This window comes from Oncorhynchus mykiss, chromosome 9 (genome assembly GCF_013265735.2).
Source record: "Oncorhynchus mykiss isolate Arlee chromosome 9, USDA_OmykA_1.1, whole genome shotgun sequence".
NCBI classification, from domain to species: Eukaryota; Metazoa; Chordata; class Actinopteri; order Salmoniformes; family Salmonidae; genus Oncorhynchus; species Oncorhynchus mykiss.
The window spans coordinates 64,336,365-64,355,754 of record NC_048573.1 but is presented as its reverse complement, the minus strand read 5'-3'; the positions used below and the strand labels follow the sequence as shown (position 1 = coordinate 64,355,754).

Here is a 19,390-nt window from a genome sequence, read left to right as displayed (position 1 = left end):
CCTATATGGGTTGGCAGAAAGTTCTGCACAAAGCACTGCTTTGAGAGAGAGCGCATGAGGGCTGCAATTCCTCTATGATCAATTAATCAAAAAGTACAATTTTGGCTTCAATGGAATACATTAGATACGATACATGACTTAGCTGACTTACTTTCATAGTCTGCTTTTATTCTCTGCATTGCTACAGTAATAGCAGAAATACTGTGAAAGGATAGTTATAGTAAGTAAGAACTCATGAAAGTGACATTATATTATTTGTAACACATATCTTTGGTTTATCACACCTGGACAGTTGGACTGCATGTCAGTTCCCCATAATTGTTCGAGAATAGCTGGACTGGAATATATATTGAGTAGACAGACTAATTTGAAATCCAAAATGAGTGTTAGAACAAGCACAAATGTTGGCTACAACTAACTTATTAACCTGAATTTAGAAGGAACTGCTACAGGTGTTGCTGAAATTCTGCGCGTGGCACGGTTAACCTTTGATTTGCATTACGCGGTGACGAGGAAGTCAGTTTGCAAAAGATCAGAATCGGGAGAAGAGAAAATAAAGTTTGAGTTTGCGGAAGATCAGAATCAGGAGAATTTTTTAAAAAAGTTCCCAAGCAAGGCAAGCTTCGCGATGGCCTCTATCGGTAACGCTGTTTCCAGTCCAATGGTGATATTGGCCCCAAAAACCAAAACCAAAAAGAAACATTTTGTGCAGCAGAAGGTGAAGGTATTTCGTGCCAGTGACCCAGTCTTGAGCGTTTTTATGTGGGGTGTAAACCATTCGGTGAGTATAACACGTTATGTTGTCATTGTCCGTTTTGATAACGTTAGCTTAGCCTATTAGCTAGCTAACGTTAACCAACCCAGCTAATTTTGACATTCCGTTAGCTAGTTACCAAGCTAACATCTAACCTACCTAGCTAACGTTCGCTATCACATGTAAATGCGCATTCAGTAAAAATGTAGCTAATGTTTACGTGAGCTAAACGAACTGTACCGAGAACAAGCTAGATAGCACTAGGAGGCTAAGTAACGTTAGTTAGGTTAACGTTAGCCAACTTGCTGCTGGCTAACTATTATTGACCGTTGACTGTCAAGTGTGTGTCACATCATAATGGACTGTGTTATGGGCTTTGCTCATTATATAAAAGTTAGCCAGTGTGGTCTCTAGAAAGCAATGACAGGGCCGTAGACTGCCATACACATGAGATATACTCAGTCCTCAGACTCATCTCCAGCTTGTTTGCTTTCTATCAACTGCATGTTTACACCTTCCATGTACCTCCATGATAAGCTATAGACCACACTATCTACCAAGAGAATTATCTATATTATTCGTAGCTGTCTTTACAACCACAAACCAATGCTGTCTCTAAGACCGCACTCAACGAGCTGTATAAGCCCATATGCAAACAAGAAAATGCTCATGCAGAAGTGGTGCTCCAATTGGCCGGGGACTTTAATGCAGGCAAACTTAAATTCATTTTTACCTCTTTTCTACCAGCATGTCAAATGTGCAACCAGAGATGCATACAAAGCTCTCCCTCGCCATCCATTTTGTAAATCTGACCATAATTGTATCCTCCTGTTTCCTGCTTACAAGCAAAACTAATGTAGGAAGTACCAGTGACTCGCTCAATATGACAATGGTCAGATTACGTGGACGCTACGCTGCAGGACTGTTTTGCTAGCACAGACTGGAATATGTTCCGGCATTCATTCAATGGCATTGAGGAGTATACCACCTCAGTCATCGGCTTCATCAATAAGTGCATCAACGACGTCGTCCGTACGTACATTTCTCAACCATAAGCCATGGACTGTTAGGCAACATCTGCATCGAGCTAAAGGCTAGAGCTGCCGCTTTCAAGGAGCGGGACACTAATCCAGACGCTTATAAGAAATCCCGCTTTGCCCTCAGACGAACCATCAAACAGGCAAAGCGTCAATACAGGACTAAGATTGAATCCACCGGCTGACAGAGCTTAAAAAATATTACAGACTACAAAGGGAAACCCAGCCGCGCACTGCCCAGAGACGCAAGCCTACCAGACAAGCTAAATGCCTTTTATGCTCGCTTCAAGGCAAGCAACACCGAAGCATGCATGAGCGCACCAGCCGTTCCGGATGACTGTGTGATCACGCTCTCTGTAGCCGATGTGAGCAAGACCTTTTAAACAGGTCAACATTCATAAAGCTGCGGGGTCAGACGGTGTACTCAAAGCATGCACGGACCAAATGGCAAGTATCTTCACTGACATTTTCAACTTCTCCCTGACCGAGTCTGTAATACCTACATGTTTCAAACAGACCACCATAGTCCCTGTGCCCAACAAAGCGAAGGTAACCTGTCTAAATTATTACTGCCCCGTAGCACTCACGTCGGTAGCCATGAAGTGCTTTGAAAGGCTGGTAATGGCTCACATCAACACCATCATGCTGAAAACCCTAGACCCACTCCAATTCGCATAATGCACCAACAGATCCAAGGATGACCCGTCTCAATCGCACTCCACACTGCCCTTTCCCACCTGGACAAAATAAACACCTATGTGAGGATGTTGTTCATTGACTACAGCTCAGTAGTCAACACCACAGTGCCCACAAATTTCATCACTAAGCTAAGGACCCTGGGATTAAACACCTCCCTCTGCAATTGGATCCTGGACTTCCTGACGGGCCACCCCTAGATGGTAAGGGTAGGCAACAACACATATGCCACGCTGATCCTCAACACGGGGACCCCCCTGTTCACCCATGACTGCATGGCTAAGCACGACTCCAACACTATCATTAAGTTGGCTGACGACACAAGTGATAGGCCTGATTGCCGACAACGATGAGACGGCCTATAGGGAGGAGGTCAGAGACCTGGCAGTGTGGTGCCATGATAAAAACCTCTCCCTCAATGCGAGTAAAACAAAGGACCTGATGATGGACTACAGGAAACCGACAGGACCCCATTAACATCAACATGGCTGTAGTGGAGCGGGTCGAGAGCTTCTAGTTCCTTGGTGTCCACATCATCAATGAACTATCATGGTCCAAACACACCAAGACAGTTGTGAAGAGGGCACGACAGCACCTTTCCCCTTCAGGAGATTGAAAAGATTTGGTCCCCAGATCCTCAAAAGGTTCTAAAGCTGCACCATTAAGAGCATCCTGACCGGTTGCGTCACGGCCTGCCATGGTAACTGCTCGACATCTGACCACAAGGCGCTACAGAGGCTAGTACATACTTACTGACTTTATTGTCCCCATGGGGAAATTCTGTTGCAGTGTCATGTACACATTTAAAGTGGCGTTTAAATACAAAACAAAATTGACAATACAACTTTCATAACAGTCACATAATAATATGGCCCAGTACGTCACTGGGGCCAAGCTTCCTGACATCCAGGACCTATATACTAGGCGGTGTCAGAGGAAGGCCCAAAAAATTGTGAACGACTCCAGTCACATGTCATAAACTCTTCTTTCTGCTATCGCACGGCAAGCGGTGCCAGAGCAAGCGCTTGCCAAAAGGCTTCTTAACAGCTTCTACTCACAAGCCATGACTGCTAACCATTTAATCAAATGGCCACCTGGATTATTTGCATTACCCGCCCCCCTTTATGCTGCTGCTACTCACTGTTTCTTATCTATCCATAGTCACTTTACCCCTGCCTACATATGAAGTATGTAGCGAACAACAGAGCAGCGAAATAATTTAGCTTGAGTCGTTAGGCTACTTATCACCATCACGGCAATCAAGCAATGCATTCCATCTTCATAGGATGCTACCTTTCCAATAAGTCAGTTCACCAAATTTCTGCCCTGCTAGAGCTGCCCCGGTCAACTGTAAGTGCTGTTATTTTGAAGTGGAAACATCTCAGAGCAACAACAGCTCAGCCGCGTAGTGTTAGGCCACACAAGTTCAAAGAACGGGACCGCCAAGTGCTGAAGCGCAGGGCACGTAAAAATGGCCTGTCCTCGGTTGCAACACTCACTACCGAATTCCAAACTGCCTCTGGATTCAATGTTGGCACAAGAACTGTTTGTTCGGGAGCTTCATGAAATGGGTTTCTGGCTAAGCAGCCGCACACAAGCCTAAATTCACCATGAACATTGCCAAATGATGGCTGGAGTGGTGTAAAGCTCGCTGCCATTGGACTCTGGAGCAGTGGAAATGCGTTCTCTGGAGTGATAAATCACGCTTCACCATCTGGCAGTCCGACGAACGAATCTGGGTTTGGCGAATGCCAGGAGAACGCTACCTGCCCCAATGCATAGTGCCAACTGTAATGTTTGGAGGAGGAATAATGGTCTGGGGCTGTTTTTCATGGGTTGGGCTAGTTCCCTTAGTTCCAGTGAAGGGAAAGAACTTGACTGGCCTGTACAGAGCCCTGAACTCAACCCCATCGAACACCTTTGGGCCTAATCGCCCAACATCAGTTCCCGACCTTTCTAATGCTCTTGTGGCTGAATGAAAGCAAGTCCCCGCAGCAATGTTCCAACATCTAGTTGAAAGCCTTCCCAGAAGAGTGGAGGCTGTAATAGCAGCAAAGGGGGGACCAACTCCATATTAATGCCCATGATTTTGGAATTGGATGTTTGACGAGCTTTTGGTCATGTAATGTACATTGTTTTAAAGCGCATGTTTACAAGTCTGTCACAAATGATAGTTCCAATAGCCCCCTATGGTGAACGACATGTGAACCAGAGGCTCGTAGAATCATGACTCTTAAGTTTTCAGTTCATCGTTCGTCGGTAGGGGGTCCAGTGTGCTCTGGGAATTACTGACTCAAATGAACAATTCTACTAATTTCTTTCTTTTGACTGAACGAGTCAAAGATTTTGTCAGTAAAAAGAGCTGAACTTCCCATCACTAATTTATAGTTAAAGATGGCAGCCCCGTGTGGCTAATGGCTTATTTGCATATATGCCTGAGGTATCTCTGATTGGCTATGGTGTAGAGTCTGGTCCTGGACAAGACCAATCTTTTTATTAGGTTTTATTAACTGCAGTGTCTATTAATTGTCCTAATGCACGGCCGCTTTCCCCCTGTATAATTTTCACATACTCTACGTAATTCCCAAACATTCTATGAATGTGTGAAAATTACAAAGTGCTCGCTTGTTGCTAAAACACTGTCAGTAACACTTTTTAAGGTAAGGGTTAGATTTGTGGGTAGGGACGTCCCAAGGGTCCCTGATAGCACTAACCATGATGAAAGTCTTCTAGCTAATGGGAGTACTTATTTCTGCAGATAAATGACCTAAACCAAGTGCCTGTTCCTGTCATGCTATTGCCTGATGACTTCAAAGCCAACACTAAGATCAAAGTCAACAACCACTTCTTCAACAAGTAATGTTTTCGCTCACTCATGTTAATACCTACTCTAAATATACATAATACAATTGGCCTATCCACCAGCAGGTCTATGTTACTACTCTGTTTAAAATGCCAAAACGAATGAGGCTTGGACAGAAGTATGGAGGGAGAGAGGGAGCGATGGAGAAGGAGAGGCTAGTAAACACTGCAAATGTGTGAATTCCACCCCTTTTTTTCGCAGAGAGAATCTACCAGGACATTTCAAGTTTAAAGAATACTGCCCTCAGGTGTTCCGGAATCTTAGGGAGCGCTTCGGAATTGAGGATCTCGACTACCAGGTACGAGTGTTGATGTACAGTGCCTCCAGAAAGTATTCAGACCCCTTGACTTTTTCCACATTTTGTTAGGTTACAGCCTTATTCTAAAATTGATTTAAAAAACAAAAAAAACTCATTAATCTACACACAATACCCCATAATGACAACGCAAAAACAGTTTTTTTACTTAATGAAACATGTTCAATTTGGTTTAAATAATGCAAAAACAAAGTGTTGGAGAAGAAAGTAAAAGTGCAATATGTGCCATGTAAGAAAGCTAACGTTTCAGTTCCTTGCTCAGAACATGAGAACATATGAAAGCTGGTGGTTCCTTTTAACATGAGTCTTCAATATTCCCAGGTAAGAAATTGTAGGTTGTAATTATTATAGGACTATTTCCCTCAATACAAATGGTATATCATTAATCTTTGACTATTGGATGTTCTTATAGGCACTTTAGTATTGCCAGTGTAACAGTATAGCTTCCGTCCCTCTCCTCGCCCCTACCTGGGCTCAAACCAGCAACACAACGACAACAGCCACCATCGAAACAGCGTTACCCATACAGAGCAAGGGGAACAACTACTAGAAGTCTCAGAGCGAGTGACGTTTGAAACGCTATTAGCGCGCGCTAACTAGCTAGCCATTTCACTTCGGTTACACCAGCCTCATCTCGGGAGTTGATAGGCTTGAAGTCATAAACAGCGCAATGCTTGAGGCACAACGAAGAGCTGCTGGCAAAACGCACGAAAGTGCTGTTTGAATGAATGTTTACGCGCCTGCTTCTGCCTACCACCGCTCAGTCAGATACTTAGATACTTGTATGCTTGTATGCTCAGTCAGATTATATGCAACGCAGGACACGCTAGATAATATATAGTAATATCATCAACCATGTGTAGTTAACCATGTGTAGAAAAGATCAGTTTAATGCTAGCTAGCAACTTACCTTGGCTTACTGCATTCACATAAGTCAGTCTCCTTGTGGAGTGCAACGAGAGAGAGGCAGGTCGTTATTGCATTTGGACTAGTTAACTGTAAGGTTGCAAGATTAGACCCCCGAGCTGACAAGGTGAAAATCTGTCGTTCTGCCCCTGAACGAGGCAGTTAACCCACCGTTCCTAGGCCGTCATTGAAAGTAAGAATGTGTTCTTAACTGACTTGCCTAGTTAAATAAAGGCGTATATATAAAAATATATATTTTTAATCGGCAAATCGGCCCCCCAAAATACAGATTTCCGATTGTTATGAAAACTTGAAATCGGCCCTAATTACTCGCCCATTCCGATTAATCGGTCGACCTCTAGTTTGGTTATACTAATTTTGTGTGTGTGTATAAATATATTTTATACATTTTGACACAGTGCATTATTCAAAAGGAGTATTCCTCTTCATCCACTCCCTATGTGCATGTATGGATGCCAGTAATCCATCCAGAGCCAAATGACTACTAAAGCAATAGGTTAAATATTAAGATCGTCATCATCAACCGAAGAAAACGGACTGATATGGGGTGGGACTTCCTGAACTTTTCCATTGAATCAGGAGTATTTATAAAGCCCTTTTTACATCAGCAGTTGTCACAAAGTGCTTATACTGAATGTAAAACCCCAAAGAGCAAGCAATGCAGATGTAGAAGCACGAAAAAAGGTGCGAACTAATGAATACGACCCTGTTTTTGTCTCATCCCTGTAGGTCTCTTTGACCCGTAGCCCTCCTGTAAGAGGTGGGGACGCCCAGGGGGAGGGGATCCTCCTGACCTCCTATGACCGCACGCTGGTCATTAAGCAGATCTCTAGTGAGGACGTGGCAGACATGCACGGCATCCTGTCTGAATACCACCAGGTAATGTAATTACCCCCTGGCTGTGGACAGCTCAATTAACTTAATTTCAAAACCCAATTTATTCATTCCAAAAGGCATATCTCCTTTATAGGGCACTGCTGTTGACCAGAGTCCTATGGGCCCTGGTCAAAATTTGCGCACTACATAGGGAATAGGGTGCAATTTGTAATACAGACCAAGGGTGAAGTTACCCTTTTTATAATGGTGAAGTGTTGCAATGCTCTCTAGTACTGCTGGGTGAAATGAACAGTGCGTTTGATTAACAAAAACATTGATTGGTTGCATCAAAAGCATTAAAGCAACATGGGCTTCCTTGAATTGCAAATTAGCATCTTCTACTGAGTCATATTGTCTGGTCTGTGTACTCTGGCGGAACTAGTGTTAGGTTGTAGTAGTAGGGGGGTATATCATCTAGGACTGTTCATCCATGCCTCGTGTTTTGCATAGCAAGCCGTTCACTAGGCGAGGAGAGAATATTTTTTTCCACCTCAATACAGTTTCTATCTTTGGAATGGAGAAAATTGAGTCAATTATACTTTACAACACATTTAAGTCTCATTGAACTTGGCATTAATCAATTGGTGTTCATGACAGGGAAAACATTTTGGCTACATTTGAATTTGAAATCCTTACATTTACATTTTAGTAATTCAGAGGACGCTCTTATCCAGAGTAGTGCATTCATCTTAAGATGGTTGGGTAGACAACCACATATCGGTCATAACTATTTTGAGGGATAATGTACTTGCTATCAGCGAAGTCAGTTATTTTTTTATTTGTTGGGGTTTGCCGTTAACTTCAAATGATACGACGACTAGGTTCCAGTTTAACAACGTTTACTTCACCGTATTTCCACAGTACACCTTCACACTTCAGCCAGGTCCATCTCCAGTGAGACTACGGAGCAGGCGTACTAATAACAGAGTGATAGCACCGTAATAACAGAAATATAGGGTTATACTTAAAACATGAACTTACCAATCTCCCACAAATAAAACATCAACAAAATAATTAAATGTCCCAAGTATTATTTAAGTTGGGTTGTGTAACAGTTTTTATTTTTATTTCTCAAGCTGCCACTTTCCATTACTGGGTGCCTTTAGGAGCACAAGACCAGATGCTCCCTTTTTAGTCAGGCAGTCAGACAGCTGCTCCTTTGTGGCCAACCTGGAAAACAGCTTTGAGGTGAGGAATCACAGTTGTAGCAAAGGTCTGTGAGCCCCCCCCCAGATGAAGCCATCGACATGACTGGTAGGTACTCCAGTCACATTGCAGTCTTGATCAAGACAATAGAAGACTGCAGAATCCACTTGTGACATGTTCCCATCTGTACTCAGAATTGTTGCCTTGACTTTGTTGTACCAGTAGAGGGATGCATCTGCCAGGCCAAAGAATTTAAAAAATAAGTTTCCACAGTGTCCGGACACGTCGCGTGCACAGGCGTTGCAAAATAAATGTACACGTTATTCAATCACTGCACCCACACTGCTCGCAAGAGTCTGCGTGTCCATGTTCTCAGAATCTCCATGTTCTCTGTGTCCATCAGAATCAAATTTGTACATGGACTCAGTGTGTTCTCTTTGTCTAAAATGTTTAAAATAGCGGCCTGAGGTAGTAAGTTCAAGGATCACTGGTTGTTTAAACATCACTGCCTTGTGATTTTTTTATGTCTAGTACAGCCCCTGCCTTCTTGAGGGAAGCTTTGCTCAAAACTTCTTATGGGTTGGGGGCAGTATTTCGACGTCTGGATGAGAAGCGTGCACAAAGTAAACTGCCTGTTACTCAGGCCCAGAAGCTAGGATATGCATATAATTAGTAGGTTTCAATAGAAAAAACTCTAAAGTTTTCAAAACTGTTAAAATAATGTCTGTGAGTATAACTGAACTGATATGGCAGGCGAAAACCTGAGGAAAATCCATCCAGGAAGTGGGATTTTTTGGATGTGGGTATTTTCAATTGAATGCCTATAGAGCTGGCTGGTGTGTTTACGGACATATTCAATCAGGAGGCTGAAGAAATTTGGCTTGTCACCAAAAGCACTCACAAACTTCTACAGGTGCACAATCGAGAGCATCCTGTCGGGCTGTATCACCGGCTGGTACGGCAACTACTCCGCCCACAACCGTAAGGCTCTCCAGAGGGTAGTGAGGTCTGCACAACGCATCACCGGGGGCAAACTACCTGCCCTCCAGGACACCTACACCACCCGATGTCACAGGAAGGCCATAAAGATCATCAAGGACAACAACCACCTGAGCCACTGCCTGTTCACCCCGCTGTCATTCAGAAGGCGAGGTCAGTAGAGGTGAATCAAAGCAGGGACCGAGAGACTGACAAACAGCTTCTATCAAGGCCATCAGACTGTTAAACAGCCACCACTAACATTGAGTGGCTACTGCCAACATACTGACTCAACTCCAGCCACTTTAATAATGGAAATTGATGTAAAAATGTATCACTAGCACTTTAAACAATGTCACTTAATATAATATAATGTTTACATACCCTATATTACTCATCTCATATGTATATACTGTACTCTATCATCTACTGCATCTTTATATAATACATGTATCACTAGCCACTTTAAACTATGCCACTTTCTTTACATACCCCACATTACTCATCTCATATGTACAGTGGGGCAAAAAAGTATTTGGTCAGCCACCAATTGTGCAAGTTATCCCACTTAAAAACATGAGAGGCCTGTAATTTTCATCATAGGTACACTTCAACTATGACAGACAAAATGAGAAAAAAAAAATCCAGAAAATCACATTGTAGGATTTTTTATGAATTTATTTGCAAATTATGGTGGAAAACTTTTGTTATTGACAAATACTTATTTATCTCAATACTTTGTTATATACAACCTTTGTTGGCAATGACAGAGGTCAGATGTTTTCTGTAAGTCTTCACAAGGTTTTCACACACTGTTGCTGGTATTTTGGCCCATTCCTCCATGCAGATCTCCTCTAGAGCAGTGATGTTTTGGGGCTGTTGCTGGGCAACACAGACTTTCAACTCCCTCCAAAGATTTTCTATGGTGTTGAGATCGGGAGACTGGCTAGGCCACTCCAGGACCTTGAAATGCTTCTTACGAAGTCACTCCTTCGTTGTCCGGGCGGTGTGTTTGGGATCATTGTCATGCTGAAAGACCCAGCCACGTTTCATCTTCAATGCCCTTGCTGATGGTAGGCTTTGTTACTTTGGTCCCAGTCTTCACAAGGTTTTCACACACTGTTGCTGGTATTTTGGCCCATTCCTCCATGCAGATCTCCTCTAGAGCAGTGATGTTTTGGGGCTGTTGCTGGGCAACACAGACTTTCAACTCCCTCCAAAGATTTTCTATGGTGTTGAGATCGGGAGACTGGCTAGGCCACTCCAGGACCTTGAAATGCTTCTTACGAAGTCACTCCTTCGTTGTCCGGGCGGTGTGTTTGGGATCATTGTCATGCTGAAAGACCCAGCCACGTTTCATCTTCAATGCCCTTGCTGATGGTAGGCTTTGTTACTTTGGTCCCAGCTCTCTGCAGGTCATTCACTAGGTCCCCTCGTGTGGTTCTGGGATTTTTGCTCACCGTTCTTGTGATCATTTTGACCCCACGGGGTGAGATCTTGCGTGGAGCCCCAGATCGAGGGAGATTTTCAGTGGTCTTGTATGTCTTCCATTTCCTAATAATTGCTCCCACAGTTGATTTCTTCAAACCAAGCTGCTTACCTATTGCAGATTCAGTCTTCCCAGCCTGGTGCAGGTCTACAATTTTGTTTCTGGTGTCCTTTGACAGCTCTTTGGTCTTGGCCATAGTGGAGTTTGGAGTGTGACTGTTTGAGGTTGTGGACAGGAGTCTTTTTCAAACAGATGCCATTAATGCAGGTAACGAGTGGAGGACAGAGGAGCCTCTTAAAGAAGAAGTTACAGTTCTGTGAGAGCCAGAAATCTTGCATGTTTGTAGGTGACCAAATACATATTTTCCACCATAATTTGCAAATAAATTCATAAAAAATCCTACAATGTGATTTTCTGGATTTTTTTTCTCTCATTTTGTCTGTCATAGTTGAAGTGTACCTATGATGAAAATTACAGGCCTCTCTCATCTTTTTTAAGTGGGAGAACTTGCACAATTTTTTTTCCCCACTGTATATACTGTACTCGAAACCATCCACTGCATCTTGCCTCATCCGTTCTGTACCATCACTCATTCATATCTTTATGTACATATTCTTTATCCCCTTACACTTGTGTGTGTATAAGGTTGTAGTTGTGGAATTGTTAGGTTAGATTACTCGTTGGTTATTACTGCATTGTCGGAACTAGAAGCACAAGCATTTCGCTACACTCGCATTAATATCTACTAACCATGTGTATGTGACAAATTAAAATTTGATTTGATTTAGAGTATCTAATGGGTTCGGACCCAGATTGCAGTTCCTATAGCTTCCACTAGATGTCAGTCTTTAGACATTGTTCAGGCTTGTTTTCTGAAAAATGAAGAAGAATGAGACCTTTCTGTCAGTGGAGTGTAGAATCATGTATTGCTGGTTTGCGCGTGACCGATTGCGCCCCCTTCGTTGTTTTTCCTTTTAATTGAATACGCTATTGTCCGGTTGAAATATTATTGATTATTTAGACAATTGAAAACCTGAGGATTAATTATAAACATAATTTGATATGAATAGACGAACTTTACCGGTACTATTAGGATGTATTCATCTGCATGTTTTGACCGGCGTTGAGCCAGTGGATTACTGAATGAAACGCGCCAACAAAACAGAGTTTTGGGATATAAAGAGGGACTTTATCGAACAAAACAAAACATTATTGTGTAGCTGGGACTCTTGTGACTGCAACCATATGAAGTTCTTCAAAGGTAAGTGACTAATTTTATCGCTATTTCTGACTTTTGTAATTCCTTTACTTGGTTGTAAAATGTTTGTATGCTTTTGTAAGCCGTGCGCTGTCCTCAGCATGGTATGCTTTCGCCGTAAATCCTTTTTGGAATCTGACAAAGCGGCTGGATTATCAAGAAGTTAATCTTTAAACTGATGCATAACACTTGTATTTTTTATGTTCATTATGACTTTTGGATTTGGCACTCTGCAATTTCACCAGATGTTGTCGAGGTGGGTCGCTAGCGGAACGCCTGCGCCAGAAAGGTTAATAGTAAGGAGATATCTGCAGGGACCACCTCTGTTTCAATTTGACACTTGGTCTGAAACATTTTTGATCAGACTAAGTGGAGACATATTTGTAACCTGGAAAGAGAGAAAGAGCAAGGTGAAGAGAAAATGTAAGAGCAAGCAATTCGGTTCCAGTGTAGAAAAATGTTTCATTTTCATATTCAACCAGAGGTGAAAGGAGTCATGTGAATGTATAGTACTGATGTGTTCCAGATGGCATCCTATTCCACAGAACCATTTCCCGGCCGCTTTATGAGAAGTTGTGAGCGCAGTTTGGAATCAAAAAGCTCTGTTTACCTAGCAGTGGATATGATCACGTGCAACTTCAAATGCAGCTCATTCAAGTTAACAAACATGTAATCATATACATCACAGATTTCATCAGAGGTTTGATTACCTACTGTAGCAAGCCAGCCAGGCAAGGTAAAATATCACAAATAGAGATGGGTATAGCCAGAAGAAGAATATACTTGTTGAACAGAGCTATAGCCATCAGTCTTGCATGTTTTTATTTTTAATCACTCACTCACTATTAGTCAAGGTCTCGACTTAAGCGTTAGCTATCCTGCTACAGAGGTTTTTGGTGTGGGATGTGTGTGCATCCCTCAAACGTGACGTTTGCTTGTAAAATTATTATTTTTTAAATGGCTCTATATAATGCACTACTTTTGACCAAGGCCCTTGGAGTAATTTCAGACACAATCACAGTCTATTCGCCATTAATTTGTCCCCCTCTTCTCCCTGGCTGCAGCACATAGTGAAGTGTCACGGCAGCACTCTGCTGCCCCAGTTCCTGGGGATGTACCGTGTGGGTGTAGAGAATGAGGAGACCTACCTGATCGTCATGAGGAACATGTTCAGCCACAGACTGGTGGTGCACAGGAAGTACGACCTTAAGGTGAGACTGAACGAAAACACAAACGCGTACACACACACACACACAGTACTACATCCAGATGAGAGAGAGACACACCTAGGGTTGAAAAATTCCTGTTACTTACTGAAAATCCCCAGGTTTTCCAGGAATCCTGATTGGAGGATTTATTTCTTAAATACTTTTGGGGAAAGTTACTGGAATTTTGCAACTCTAGTCAGCTGTTGTATAATGCTTGTACACCTGTACTGTTCTGTAATGCTTGTTCCTTACGCTACTTCATGATTTACACTCGTATAATCCCTGACCTTGCCTATTAAACTCTAATCTTATTGATACTCAGGGCTCTCTGGTGTCTCGTGAAGCAAGTGACAAAGAGCGGGTAAGCCAACTAAGAATGTCTATGTCTCACCCAACCAACCATGCATGTGAAAATTGCCTTAAGGACTAGCTCTGTTAGGCACCCACAGTAGTGTTGCACGGTATACCGAAAGTTCAGAACTTTTTATATCCTATAACATTTAAAAAACAGTTTGGTACTAGAATTTGTTACTTTCGGTACTTCTATCATACGCGTTTCACTTTGTCTACTGACTGAGAAAGGATCAAGTCTGTAGACAATATCACCTTATGGCACGAGAGCACCGTGCCTGCTCCAGTTATCCATTGCTAGATCTAGCCTGTATTGAGGAACCACTGAACTCACTGGGAGTCTGGGATGCATCATGTTAGCTCCCCTCTCATGCTATACAGAAGCAAACAGTTGAATAATGTAGAAATGTTGCAACTGTTAATTACTGTTCGCAAAGCAATGTCCTTTACAGGCTAGAACACTTTACAATGCAAGAACAGAACATACCAGTAGCTTCCAACTTTTTTTGCTATCTAACAGATGACGCTAACATCAATTCACTACCATAGTACTTTGTTTGTGGTACCATAATGCAAAATGTGCTGATTGTCACCAAAAAAACATAATCATTAACCAGGTTTCCATCCAACCTTTTAATGTCGACAAAACAAAATACTCCAGACAAGGTGGGATCTTTTTGGGTTGGTATTGATATAATAACCATCATATTGAATTAAACTTAGTCACGTGATAACATGTTCTGTGGTCCTCCCTCTACGACTCATCAGGAAAGCATGCAGTTTATTAGGGTACAGAGGAACTCAATTATGAACCAAACAGGGTGGTGAAAGTGCAAGGTGATGAGCTTGATGCCCCTTTCCAATAAATATCAAGGATCTTATTTTGGTGACATGATAATCGATGCTTGGCTACCATTCTTACTATTTTGTCCATAATATAATCTCGCTATATAAAACAATTGTTTTGTGAGAAACATCAGTAGAGTTGAAAATACGATGGAAAACAATTTAACGATGAGACAGCCTATAGGGAGGAGGCCAGAGACCTGACCATGTGGTGCAAGGACAACAACCTCTCCTTCAACGTGATCAAGACAAAGGAGATGATTGTGGACTACAGGAAAATGAGGACGAAGCACGCCCCCATTCTCTTCGACGGGGCTGTAGTGGAGAAGGTTGAGAGCTTCAAGTTCCTTGGTGTCCACATGACCAACAAACTAACATGGTCCAAGCACACCAAGACAGTCGTGAAGAGGACACAATAAAACCTATTCCCCCTCAGGAGACTGAAAAGATTTGTCATGGGTCCTCAGATCCTCAAAAGGTTTTACAGCTGCACCATCGAGAGCATTTGACGGATTGCATCACTGCCTGGTATGACAACTACTCGGCCTCCGACCGCAAGGCACTACAGAGGGTAGTGCGTACGGCCCAGCACATCACCAGGGCCAAGCTTCCTGCCATCCAGGACCTCTGTACCAGGCGGTGTCAGAGGAAGGCCCTAAAAATTGTCAAAAACTCCAGCCACTTTAGTCATAAACTGTTCTCTCTGCTACTACACGGCAAGCAGTACCAGAGTGCCAAGTCTAGGTCCAAGAGGCTCCTAAATAGCTTCTACCCCAAGCCATAAGACTCCTGAACATCTAAACAAATGGCTACCCAGATGATTTGCATTGCCCCTCTCCTCCCGCAAGAACAATTGCTACACTACTCTAATAAATCTAACTCTAATAACTGTACATATTACCTCAACACCGGTGCCCCCTGTATTGTTATCTACTGCTGCTCTTTAATTATTTGTTATTCTTACTTTTATAAATTTTTTGTATTTTCTTAACTGCATTGTTGGTTAAGGGCTTGTAAGTAAGAATTTCTATACCTGTTGTATTTGGCACATGTGACAAATAAAATTTGATTTGATTTAACATGTATTTATATTTGGTACAGAATTGTTAGGTATTATGTCACGTGTAGCCTTTTATCTGCAAATCAAATCAAAGTTTATTTGTCACGTGCGCCGAATACAACAGGTGTAGGTAGACCATACAGTGAATTTTTTTAATTAAATTTTACCTTTATTTTACTTTCAATGACGGCCTAGGAACAGATTTTGTACCTTGTCAGCTCGGGGATTTGAACTTGCAACCTTTCGGTTACTAGTGCTCTAACCACTAGGCTACCCTGCCGCCCAAAATCCTTACAGGCTCTAACCTATAGTGCAAAAAGTAAATGTGAAAGAAACACATCTCTGGTGGGAAAATGTGCATATAGTTGTTATACAGATTTTTTTTAAATATTCGCATGAAAATCTGTCGCCAATTGGATGGAAACCTAGCTATTCCCAAAATCTTTATTAATTCACTTTGTGTCCCTCGCCATAGTCACATCTCTCCCGTCCTTTTCACTGTGTGTGTGTGTGAATGATGTCATTAGCTCATAGATATAGAGCACGCATTTATAAAAGAAGGCATTGCTGCTTTTATGCAAATGTTGTTGATTCCTCTGTAGCCCCATAAAATCAGCCAAAACAAGCTCAAAACATCAATGCATGCATACAATGCATTCACCTGTGTTGTGAATAGGCCTATATCTTGATATACCTGGTTTATCAATAGATATAGCATTCAAACAAATGATTACCATTATGTTATGTAGCTACATTGGTAAAAATGAAGTCAAATTGATTGTATGATGCAATTAATTCATTAATACAGCGTTTCCCAAACTCTCTCCTCAGGAAACCAAGGGGTGCATGTTTTGTTTGGGGTCCCGAGGACAGAGTTTTTGATTCTGCATTAATGCATACATGGCTGTCTCTGAAAAATGTCAAGTGTAATGAGTTTGAGCTCAAAACATTTGTCTGGATCAAGTGCCATTCTGTGACTTTGGCTAATATACCTTATTTTGCCATGGTATCGTTCTGGTATCGAGCATCGTGATACTAAACCTGCTATTGGAATTAAAGTCAAAATTCTGGTATTGTGACACTAACCCACAGTACATGTGACCCACCACCTTGACTCGGTCTTATGTAGCAAAATTTGAAATATATATTTTTTTATGTTGGATAAAAGTAAAGACTCAGCGATATAAAATTGTATATCATACACTGCAGTTGAGGAACAATGTGAAAGTAATTCTGCATTGAAAGTTGTATATTGTATATATTGTATCCTACATTATTGCATCTTAGCCGCTCTGTCACTGCTGATCCATATATTTTAAACTTATAAATTCTTATCCCATTCCTTTACTAGATTGTGTGTAATAGGTTTTGCTGTGGAATTTGTTAGATATTAGGTTTTGTTGTGGCATTGTTAGATATTACCTGTTAGATGCTCCTGCACTGTCAGATCTAGAAGCATAAACATTTTGCTAAACTCACAATAACATATGCTAACCATGTGTTTGTGACCAATAAGATTTGATTTGAAGAGTAAGTTAGTTGTTTTTTTCCTCATGAGGTTGTGGCAATCTACTGGTGGCGACTAGAAACAATTGCATAATATTACAAATTGATGATCCTTGAAAAATAAAAAAAAATGTAGTGGAATGGTCTTCGAGGTCCAGAGTTTAGTTTTAGGGGCCATTTGACATGCTTGGGAAAGTTCTCATGCGTTTGTTTTATAACGGTCCCTCAGGTGAAAGAGCTGCCCACCTACAAGGACATGGACTTCAGAAACAACATGCAGAAGGTGTATGTGAACGAGGAGCAGAAGGAGAAGGTCATGGAGAAACTCAACAGAGATGTGGAGGTAATGTGACCTCCACAGATTTAGAACTAGAATTCAGTCTATTTCTATGTTGACCTCTCAAGTTCTAGAAACTGTCATTCTATTGAGTCTAACACAAGGTGGCAGTAGAAACATTCTAGCTGTTTGTTGCCATTATACCATCATCTCCATTCATAGTAATCATCTGGTGTGTGTGTCCTGTTCTATAGTTTCTTGTCAAGCTAAAGATTATGGACTACAGCCTGCTCCTGGGTATCCATGACTTGGGGCGGGCTGAGCGGGAAGAGGAGGAGGGAGAGGAACCCTCTATTGAGGAGGATGGGGAGACTGAGAATGGCCTGATGCAGGTCCCTAACGCGTGCTCCTACAGCACGTCTCCTGAGGGCATCGCTGGCTACATGGCCTCCTGCAAGCCCCTGGGGCCCGGGGAGTTTGACCCCTATGTGGATGTGTATGCCATAAGGAGTGCCCCTGGTAGGTTCAAGGGAAGTTGGGAAATTACAGGGTTTGGATCAAGTCAATAATTTTAAGCCATTGGATTCTCAATTTCCCTACTGAATTGAATGATTTTTAAATGGAATTGACTCTATTCCTGGATTTGAAGTTACACTGGAAGTTGGGTCATTTGGGTTTTTAAGCAGTGACTTTATTCAGCATCTGGTCTGTTTTCCCCCCTCAGGAGCCCCTCAGAAGGAGGTGTACTTCATGGGTCTGATAGACGTTCTAACACAGTACGACACCAAGAAGAAAGCCGCTCACGCAGCCAAAACTGTCAAGCATGGGGTGAGTGAAAAGGGCGAAGGGATGAGATACTCAGTGCATACTGTAATGTTAACCTTTATTTAGCTAGAAATCCAGAAAATCACATTGTAGGATTTTTTATGAATTTATTTGCAAATTATGGTGGAAAACTTTTGTTATTGACAAATACTTATTTATCTCAATACTTTGTTATATACAACCTTTGTTGGCAATGACAGAGGTCAGATGTTTTCTGTAAGTCTTCACAAGGTTTTCACACACTGTTGCTGGTATTTTGGCCCATTCCTCCATGCAGATCTCCTCTAGAGCAGTGATGTTTTGGGGCTGTTGCTGGGCAACACAGACTTTCAACTCCCTCCAAAGATTTTCTATGGTGTTGAGATCGGGAGACTGGCTAGGCCACTCCAGGACCTTGAAATGCTTCTTACGAAGTCACTCCTTCGTTGTCCGGGCGGTGTGTTTGGGATCATTGTCATGCTGAAAGACCCAGCCACGTTTCATCTTCAATGCCCTTGCTGATGGTAGGCTTTGTTACTTTGGTCCCAGTCTTCACAAGGTTTTCACACACTGTTGCTGGTATTTTGGCCCATTCCTCCATGCAGATCTCCTCTAGAGCAGTGATGTTTTGGGGCTGTTGCTGGGCAACACAGACTTTCAACTCCCTCCAAAGATTTTCTATGGTGTTGAGATCGGGAGACTGGCTAGGCCACTCCAGGACCTTGAAATGCTTCTTACGAAGTCACTCCTTCGTTGTCCGGGCGGTGTGTTTGGGATCATTGTCATGCTGAAAGACCCAGCCACGTTTCATCTTCAATGCCCTTGCTGATGGTAGGCTTTGTTACTTTGGTCCCAGCTCTCTGCAGGTCATTCACTAGGTCCCCTCGTGTGGTTCTGGGATTTTTGCTCACCGTTCTTGTGATCATTTTGACCCCACGGGGTGAGATCTTGCGTGGAGCCCCAGATCGAGGGAGATTTTCAGTGGTCTTGTATGTCTT

At 42.3% G+C, this 19,390-nt stretch overlaps 1 protein-coding gene across 1 annotated transcript; it reads left to right on the top strand.

The window, feature by feature from the left end:
* Nucleotides 1–393: 393 nt before the first annotated feature.
* Nucleotides 394–18,479, top strand: LOC110532655 (phosphatidylinositol 5-phosphate 4-kinase type-2 gamma). Its single transcript, XM_021616731.2, has 9 exons — nt 394–781; nt 5,246–5,343; nt 5,552–5,648; nt 7,323–7,472; nt 13,405–13,551; nt 13,871–13,909; nt 17,541–17,654; nt 17,843–18,107; nt 18,313–18,479. The coding sequence occupies exons 1-9, from the start codon at nt 629–631 to the stop codon at nt 18,477–18,479; spliced, it is 1,230 nt and encodes a 409-aa protein (XP_021472406.2). The 5' UTR covers nt 394–628.
* The last annotated feature ends 911 nt before the right edge of the window (nt 18,480–19,390 follow it).

Bases quoted from the DNA above. Each gene is read 5' to 3' on its own strand.
- LOC110532655 (XM_021616731.2), top strand. From the start codon at position 629: ATGGCCTCTATCGGTAACGCTGTTTCCAGTCCAATGGTGATATTGGCC. The intron at 13,910-17,540 runs GTAAGCCAACTA...ACGGTCCCTCAG, and splicing joins AAGCAAGTGACAAAGAGCGG to GTGAAAGAGCTGCCCACCTA. The intron at 17,655-17,842 runs GTAATGTGACCT...CCTGTTCTATAG, and splicing joins AACTCAACAGAGATGTGGAG to TTTCTTGTCAAGCTAAAGAT.